Genomic DNA, 10,206 nt, shown 5'->3' with positions numbered 1-10,206 from the left:
CCAGGTGTATATATTAAGTAATACAAAAACTAAAATGAAAAACATTTTCCCTATGGACTTGAATAAGTTTAAAATAAATTTGAAAGATAATTCAACTCAAATTGAAAACATATCATTTCACCAAAAAAGACATAAAGATCAAATTAAAATTACTATACAACTTTTTCCTTCCCAAATGTAGACATGTTGAAAGTATTTTGATAATAAAGTTATTTGCTGTATCATTTTAAAATAATTGTAATAACCTGAATATTTTCCTTAACCTGAAATATTAACACTTTGGAGGAAAGAGAGAATATGATGAAAAGATGAATTATTTCAAATGTCTAAACTGTGTTTATCAGCAAGCACATAACTTCCAACATAATTTAGATATAATAAAAAATAGTATTAAGTCATTATTTTAAATATTTATAGAGAGAAGATTTGCATTTAAACTGGGGAAAACTGGCAATCGGACATTTTAATTAACATTTTCCTAAATTGAAAAGGTATTTCCAATAATACTTACCTCCGTTGACACTTTAGCTATTCCTTGACATTGGCCTTGCATGCTCCAGTCTTTTATACCCCACCTAAATGCCCTTGGCATTATCTAATTTGCAAATCTCTCCACTTATGTCAATGTGTCCTTTATCCTGACAATGTATATAAGTACCTCCCTCAGATAATGTAGTCATTTTTTCAAAACTTACACCATCCCAATCACTAACACTGGCTCTCAGTGGGAGGAAGAGCAGGAGAGTGTCAGCAGAGATAAATATCAGTGGAAATACATTTCCAATTTAGGAAAATGTTAACTTCCAAAACATACTTACCCTCTGCTGCCACTTTAGCTAGAATCCCACTCTGAGAAGGTGGAGGGGTCAGTGAGGACAATGTTCATACAGAAAGTGTCTGAATAGAACAGGGGTGTACCAAGACAAGAGTGGTACCCAAGTGGGGAAACTGCACTACATCCAGAATTTTATATTGGTATCAAGGGTGTAATAGTACATGAGTAATTATTATAGGCCAGCCCCAACCAGATAGCCAAGGTTCCAGCACTCGGGGTTAGAATTAAGGGGTTATGGTCCCTATATCCCACGTTGGTGGTTAGGGCAATTGGACTGTAATATGATATAGAGATATACTTTTGGTTGGATCCTAACCTGTAGCCACAGAGTAGTGCATTCCAAACCACTGGAATTACAATGAGAAAGGAACAACCTTTCTCTTCCACCTGAAGAAGTCCAAAAGGCACCACCCCAGGCTCAGAATGATAGGATCATATATGCCTTATTCAACCAAAGGAACAAAACTCATCCAGTCTGGAATTATGAACATTCATCCTCACTCTCCAATCGAGTGGGCAAGGAGTATTCCATTTCCCCTGGAATTATGGAGAGGATGTGGAACACTGTGTTCAACCAAGAACCTAGGATTAGACCATTTTTTCATTTAGAATTATGAGGAGATAGTGGACCTCACCCACGAACAATATACAACCCGATATGTTTCATAAGAAGGGCCAAGCACACCTCAACTGGATAGCATAGGATCAAATATGAACTGGTGTGACGAGCAGGCTCCCACGTAGGCCGAGGCCACTCTTACCAACATCTGGGAAATACATCCAGTGACCCGGGTAGGAGAGCACCCACCTTTGCCCTCTCCTACAAAAGTAGAGGAACACACTTGAACACTCTGGAGGAAAAGCCTCTGTCCACCATCCCAACAATTGGAAACTGGGTGTGGTAAAGACTCCCTTGTTCCACTAGTAGAATCTGGGGGTAATGCGCATTGGGGAGTTCCAGGGAACAGAGTTCTAGAAACAGTGCAATAGGTGAACCAAGTTCCCCAAATTTTTAAAAGCAAACCAACCCCGATTTATTCAATCCGATGATCAGCAGAGACAGGCAGAATCCATTTTAGCTTTATTCATGATAGTCCATGAGTAGCAATCTAAGATAAGATGGTAATACCATCTGTTAATGCACCTAGATGGTCTTATGGAACACCTCATTTCTACAAAGCCTGTTGCAACCAGAAGTAAGTACAGTCAAATGGGTTGCTAGTGTGGAATTGGATTGATAAAAGCACACCTGTCTGGGCAACACAAAATGGGATCAAGTGAAAGCAAGATATAAGGGGCCCTGAAAAAGAAAGACAAGAGAAGATTACTTCCTCCTCAGTATAATATAACAGATGTTGTTAAAATTGCCAAGGGGGTAGTAAAAAAACCCCAGAAGAAAAACTGCAAGATCATATAAAGAATGTGAGAAAAAAAGCATTAGGAAAAGTTCACATACAAGCACATAAAATGCCCCCAAGTGAATTAAAGAAAATGGGCAGTGAAAGACATAAATGTGCTGAATCTGATGGGATGTAACTCTTAGAAGAATCCTTGCCTGTAAAATCCAGAATATGGAACCTGGATATTTGCAAAAACCACTTCCAAGGAAGTGGGGATAAATCTTTGGAAACCAAAGAATCCCAGAATACAGAGACGAGAACTATCACCACGAAAAGAGTTATGGTGAGCCTGACAGGAGCTTGACAGGATGAAACAAATTATCAGCATATGATTGCAGAGGTGAGAAATAGTTGGCAAAATAATTGTGGAAAGGGATGTATCCCCTTCCCTGTTCGCCAGAGATTTAGAAAGAGAGGACCTATCAGGATATAGAAAGGCCTAAAGGGGGAGATAAAATGAGTCCTACAAACATGCCAAAAACTCCAACCGATGACATCAGCATGTCAGCAACAACAAAAGCCCATTAAGGGAGAGGTGATACATGGTACATGAGGCTAAAGGCTCGAATGGTTGTCAAGAGGAGGTATGTAGTACCACCTTAATACCTTGAGTAGCTAATGAAAAAAGGCCAGTAAGGAAAATGGCTGGAAAGCACTGGGGAGTCCAAAACCTTCAGATGTGTAGCATAATTAAAGAGAGATGAAAAAGTTGTCTGACATAAATGACAAGAGACAAAGCTAAACTCGAGTAAAAACCAGGTCCAAACAAGATATGGTGAACATTTTTGGTAAATGGTGCAAACTCTTTCTGAGGTCCACTAAGGCAACTGTAGATGTGAAACCTAAATGAGCTGGGAAAAGTCTTAGTGTAGAATGTAGAATTAAGGATATGTATCTATAAAGGTAACCAAAGAGGAAGATGCAGAGGTGGATTCACATGAAAAAATGTAGAAAAGGAAATCACAGCTAAGCCAGCCAATCTAGGCTATCAAAATCTAGTCAGAACTCTGAGTAAGAAATGAAGTGAGGGAAAGTTATAGATGAGCAACCCATCCAAGCAGGACTGAATGCATCTACCATCCAAGCCTGAGGATGAGGGCTTGTAGTGGAGTATCAATGAGTGGCAAAAGCTATCATTGGAGGCCCAAACTGAAAACAAATCCACACAACAGAGAGTGTGAGAACTGAAACTGACAATCTGCTATGAAATCCATCACCCCAGAAAAATGGCAAACCAGGAGGCTCATATGATTGGAATAGTACCCATAGAGAAAGACCACTAGAACTGATGAAATATCTCATGAAGATATTCCCCTGCAAAAGATTTAGACTTTGGACAGCAAGAAGTTTAAATTATTGATGCAGAATTAAGATTTGTCCTCCATTCATATACCCTGTAATTCCCGTCTTTGAATATACAAACCTCAGTCTTGAAGTGAAGTATCTGTGAAGAGATAAAGTATGGACAGATGAGCAGTGCGCACTAGTATACCCACACATTCAGACACACATATACACACATACATTCACACAAAGATACCCATACATACATACACACACCAATGATAGAGTTGATCTGAACCAACCACCACTCAAAAACGAAGATGTTGCCCCTGATGAAAGGGACTGGAAAATCCAGTGATTGAAGTTCAAGATCCATTACTTGCAATGGGACCACTGCTATAATAACATGTGTCCTCATCCCAAAAAATCAAGAGATTTGAGGGAAGCTCATGACCCCAGAGATAAAACCATTCCTGTAAGTAATAGCGTGACTGCCTGTTCCATAGCGTAGAGTTGGATGGACATAAAACATGGTGAAAACTTATACAACCCAGCAGAAGACACCTGGTGCTGATGCAAGACCAAAGGCTAGATCCCTTAACTGCAGAACTTGATCCCTTTATACAAAACGTAGCTTAAGGCAAGATGAATACATCATGAGAATGTGAAGAAATGCCTCAGCAACCTCCAACTTGAGCATCCATGGATCTGGTAAAGAATGCCAATGTTGGGTGAGAAAGGAGTCCATTGTGGATTGGGGAGGAATGAAGAATGGGTTGAGATGAGAAAAAAAGACGATCGTCCGCAAATCTCCTCTTGTCTCAGGTACAAAGAAACAGGAATAAAATCCTGGAAGAATGGGACCAACTGTCACTATGATAGCTGTGAAATGAAAATCCACCCCCCACCCCCACTGGTCAGATAGAGGTGGAAGCACAACAGGGTAAGAGGATAATGGAGAATTGAATGGAAAGACCAACCTCAATACCAGAACCCACAGTAACCATGGATCTGCACTGAAGGAATACCAGATGTCCATCAATAGTTGTAACCTCACTCTAACTGACCTCCCCTCCCCCACCTATGTTGATACCGATGCAATTGGTGTTGGTCGACCCAAATGGAGTGGCCCTGAAACTGAGGTCTGAGTCTAATCAGCTGCTAGAACCAAAGAAGATTGAGAGGTCAACAATAACAAAAAGCAAACAGGTGACAGCAATTCACAATACAAATGCTTCTGGGACACCTGCGAACATCAAGGGACGATAAAAAGAAGTTACATGTAACACCCAGAGGCTATAGGATGGTAGACAAAGTCCCATCACCAATGTATCTCTATAGAAGGAACAGAAACAGTCAATCTGACCAAGCTAGAAGTCAGTGGGAGACACCATTCATCTGCAAGTTGATGTGAGGACCATTGATAGTTTGCCAACAATTTGTGTGGGAAGAAACATCACATAGCAAGCAGGAAGAGCAAAGAAATACAAAAAATGTGATTGGTTCAAAGTGATCACATGAACCAACCTGGAACCCTACATATCCAAAATTAAATGTGGAATTGAAAGAAATATGTCCAGGAAAGCCAAAACATGTCAACAGACAAATAAGAGTACAAGGTATATCTATCCTGTCATATAATAAAGCAGTAAATCTCTCAACATATACCAGTAATATCAGGTGAAGAAGAGTAAGAGGTGGGTGATCCAAACTGAACTTGTGAGAAGCTGAGTCCAAATTCTCCCCAGAAAAACCAGGATCAACATCAACAACAAAAATCTTCAGAGGCCCCAGGAGAAAATGCCCACATGCCAAATTTATGTCTCCATCTCCCAACGGATCAGAACATGGACAGCCTCAACTGAGAGTGACCCCCCCCCCAACCATTTATAACAAAGGAGGAATAGGGGAGGTCAATTTAACTGCCATGCTAACAACAGTAATATGAGAATTCCTAACCACAAACATCACATCCATTTTTTTTTATTAAAGAAATTATAGATATACATAAATCCACAAGGCGACATGAAAATCGCAATCCATAGCAAAAAAAACCACAGCACTTCGTTAGAAAAACCGTGACCAATGCTTTATTGAGAAAAAGTGATTACATTATCTGAGTGAGGTGCTTATGTACAGTGTCAGGATAGAGGGTGCACTGACATGAGTGGAAAGATTTACAAATTAGATATTGCCAATGGCATTTATAGGGGGTATAAAAGACTGGAGCATGCAAGACCAATGTTTAGATAGGCAAAGCCAATGTTGAGAAATAGCTAAAGTGGCAGTGGAAGGTAAGTATGCTTTGGAATTACTTGTGTCTGGTCTGTTCATTGTTCAAAGTTGGATCACTTTAGTGTAAATAGTTCTTATTATCCAACCCCAAAATGTTACCTGTTGGTACACCTCTGGGGGTCAAATTCTGCCATCTATTTTTGATAAGCCACATGCCTCTAGTTTTTGTTTTGGTGTGATAATCTTGCACCAGTGGTAGCTTTCATATAAAATTTATGATTTTAATAAATACCCTTCTGAAGTTGAAATGATAAAATTTGTTCCACACATTAAGTAATTTAATTATCTAATTAATACATCTACAAACAATCCTATTAATTACTCCTGAAAAAGTAAAATACATCACTGGAATTATATAGAATGGTTTTATTTTCTTTCTACACAGTTCCACTTAATGTTAGAGGTAGAATTTCAAACAAACAACAAGAAAAGTTTCCATAAACAGAATTTTATTTTTTTCCAATTCTCTGTTTGTTAGTCTTCATTGGGGGTCAGTGTGTTACAACCACATACTCTACAAGAAATATGGCCAAACTGTATCATTTATTACGCTGTAAGAAAATATCATATACCTCCATTTATATTCATAAAACAGTATTTAATATATAACATCGAAAACACTGATCAGTAACCATATATGAGTGATTTCATTTCGAAACCTCATTCAAATAAGTATCTTGCATTATTATCTTGTTACAAAAAACCATATCTCAAAAACAACATCTGTGTTTATTAATTGTGTATGTCATTTGAAATGACTGAATGTTAAACACCACACAGTGAAAATATCAATGTAAGATTCCTGCAAATTCCAACCAATTTCAATGGGATTATTATTGCAAAAATTATACGAGCTATCTTTCATATCATGTACATGCTACTTTTCTAAAATAATATTACATTATCAAATTTTATCACATATCAAATGTGTGTTAAAAGTATGCAAGTAACTGATAACCTCATAAAAACTGTACTAAATGTATAATAAATGATGCAGTTTCTTTTATGACTGTACTGTTATGATATTATTTATTCAAGAAAGTTGTTTCATTAAAGATCACCAAAATATAATTCAGATTTGTGTTCAACAGTCATTGCCAAATAGTTGGCATCAGACAAAACCATATGTAACCAATAATGTATCAAAGATCCTTTGAAGTTCACAACATCAACAGTAATATATCAACTTATAAAATTAATAGATAAAATTAAATAATCATATCAGTCATAAAAGATAAAATACAGTGGGATTTATCATTGTCATTTGCCAATCCACTTCATCATCAATGATACCTGTCAACTCCTCACTTTCTTCAGATTTCACTGATGGCTTGGTTGTCAGAACTTGGCAATTTGTACTTATTAGTACATTTATGTTAATTTGCTAGGCATAGGCAAGCAGACCATTTGCACTCTTCTGTGAACTTATATGATAGAAGCTCAAGAATAACTCATTTCTGTGTGCTAGTTCATCATCTACACATCCAATCATTCATTCTGCATTATCATCAGTTGACCCTCTGCACAATCAACCTTTGAGTGGAGACAGGATGATAAGATAGATTTAGAGCTTTCCAAACAATGTCTCCTTATTTCTGTTTGGAAACCTGCATCAAGAGAGAGTGTTTATTCAAACAATCAGCATATGGGGTTAGTTGATAAGAATCCACATCACCCTTTTTTGGTACACATAAAAAAAAGATAAAGTCAGTACCTGAGTTTACTGATGTCACTTACACCAGCCTTGTAACTACATATATATATATATATATCAGGTGAATCATTCACATTTATGCAGCAGTTGTGTGGTCAGTTCTCATTGTTGTCAGATGATGAAGACACATTTAATATCAATATACCTTTTTTGAAAGATTATTAAACAAAAATAGCTTTCACTTGACAAGAGAGATATTGTGATACTATTCTTGTTTTGTACACCCAAATGGTACCAACCAACTTGTTTGATTCTTACACTAAAAAGATCAAGTTATTTTTCAAACTGTCTGACAAATTGCCCATGGGGTGAAAAAAAAGACTCACTTTAAGAAAGCCTGAAGAACTTTTTCTCACTGCATGGTAGTTTTTATAATAAGTGCTTTGATCAAAAAGCAAATTATAAAATGTATTTACACCACAGAAGTATATTGTAAGTCATCCCATCTTTAATATACAGATATATCATTCATGTTTAATTAAACATACAATATGGCTATGAAACCACTGAAAAGGTATTACATAACTAATTGAATGTAAAAAAATTTCCTACCCAGACTAGTAATAATTACATTAATCTATACCAATGACATTATCATTTTGATTTGCATAAACAGACTAGGGTTTTAAAAATATTGCACTTAATAAAGCACTTCTGACCTCCATTTTTATCATTTCTTGCTGTAATGTAAATCACTATGAAGTTCAAATGAATGTGATCACTACATTGTATTCTTAAAAACGAGTTCAACAATACAAAAGTTGAGTTACACTAAAATAATAAAAAAATAATTTATATAAAAAGGAAGAAAATATATAAATATCTGCAAAACCCATAATATAAATACACAATTTCTACATAAAATAGAAGTATAAATCAATGAAGAAAGCCCTTAATACAAATATATACAAAAGGTTAAAATACTTTTCAAATATACAATCAATATTAGAGTTGCATAAAAAAAAACTTAAAATAAATATATACAGTAACCAAATAATAGATGCATGCAAAAAAGAAATTGAAAAGAAATAAATATATAAAATGCATATCCTTACATTTGTATTTTAAGGTAATCAGTATATCACCCACGGTGACAATGTTTTTCTCTTAATGACTGAAATGCCAAGACAACATTGCAGTATTTCACATGGGCTTGACAGTGGTGCCAGCAATGAATCACTGTCTTTGAATCATATTCTGTTGGGAATTTGTTGGAGTTTCTGCTGTTAAGTCTTGGGTTCCTTGCCATCCAGTCAGTGATGTGGATGCAGCCTTTGAAGTTTTAGTTATCCCTGGATGTTTTTTGAAGGTGAAAGGGGACACTATTGTTGGAGAATCTGCCAATTTAACCTTCATTGACAAGCAAGAGGCTTTGGATGAACTCTCTGATAATTTGGTTATCCTTTTTAAGTTAGACATAATTAGGCTTTTTTAGGCCATGATTCTGTTGGAAGTGAGCACACATCTCATTATGATATTGCCTTCTTTTCTGGCATCCCTATCTATGATGAACAGGAAACATACCAAACTTGAATGTCCCAAGACTTACTTGAGTAGTCTCTATGGACAACAAGACATCAAAACTTGTTGTTTGAATATGTTGTCTAACAGCATATAAGCTACTCAATACTGGGTGGACTGGTCATCATTTTATTTATTTGTGTTGGCAGGACAGGTGCAGTAAGGTGAAATGTGGGTGTTGGATGCAGTTCTGCACAAAATGATGCAACACCATGTGGTAAAGAAGCTAAACACTGTACCATTTGTGTTGCATAGAGTAAAAATCTGCATTATAAATTTCATCAGAGAGTTGTAGGTTCTCTTCTTGAGAGAATTGTCCAAGATATAGCTGGTCTTCAGCTCAAAACTGATAAATGTAATTGGTAGGTGCTGGTTGTTACTTATCACAATTTGGCTGAAGCTTATCTACTGGCTGACATGTTAGCATACCCATTCCAAAATCTGTTGGCTGAACAATGGATATTATACTTTGAAGTATCTGGAGAGATCTTCATAGATGAAGTAGCTGACTTAACAGTCAGTTGTTCTCTAAGTTGTGACAAGCGTTAGTTGTGGTGAAAGCATACACTTCACCATATCATTAGTGGTGTAGTGATTCTGGAGTGCACAAGGAGTGCTGCTGTGGTACCTGAAATTGGAGTCCCGACACTGTATGACCACTCCACTCAGGAGTAGATGTCAGAGCATTAAAGTGTTGAAATCCTTTCTGTCTTATTTATTTGTGTTGGAAGGACAGGAGGTGTGCAATGCATCATAAGAGTTACAGTTGTTAATACTATACTGCAGATTGGCTATCAAGTCAAACTTCAGAGTGATCACAGTTAATGGATCATAAAGGAAACGAACAATAAATACAACATCTGTTGTCAAATATTTCTTTGCCAGCCATGGTATTTCGCAAAGAGAAGGAAAAAACTCCGAAAATTACTATACACCTGGAAAAAAGTTAAGCACCCCCAAATATTTTTCAGGATTGCTTATTGAAAATAAGGTTTAATTTTCATGATGTTGAGCACCTGTTGTTTTTGGGCTTCTTTTCTATTTAACTGAACTGATTTCTTCTTACTTAAGACACTTTCTCGAAACTGAACTCTGAATAAGCAAAATTAAACAACATTATACTCATCCACAACTGGTGAAAACAAATATACACCTAG

The 10,206-nt window shown here is 36.6% G+C and overlaps 1 protein-coding gene across 4 annotated transcripts in view; it reads right to left on the bottom strand.

Moving 5' to 3' along the window:
* LOC106468356 (coiled-coil domain-containing protein 148-like) overlaps window positions 1–10,206 on the bottom strand; it is a 123,043-nt gene that overhangs the window by 29,135 nt on the left and 83,702 nt on the right. Inside the window, exon 8 of one of the 4 annotated variants that reach the window (XM_022396693.1) lies at window positions 10,066–10,141. The exons of 2 other annotated variants lie outside the window; for them this stretch is intronic. In XM_022396693.1, the coding sequence (XP_022252401.1) occupies window positions 10,066–10,141 (76 nt within the window). Of the gene's footprint in view, window positions 1–6,280; window positions 7,422–10,065; window positions 10,142–10,206 lie in introns of those variants that run through there. One more of the 4 variants, XM_022396695.1, reaches the window with a different exon arrangement.

Source organism: Limulus polyphemus, unplaced genomic scaffold (genome assembly GCF_000517525.1).
Source record: "Limulus polyphemus unplaced genomic scaffold, Limulus_polyphemus-2.1.2 Scaffold2978, whole genome shotgun sequence".
NCBI classification, from domain to species: domain Eukaryota; kingdom Metazoa; phylum Arthropoda; class Merostomata; order Xiphosura; family Limulidae; genus Limulus; species Limulus polyphemus.
Note: the sequence above shows the minus strand (reverse complement) of the source record. Positions and strands in the feature narration are given on the sequence as shown.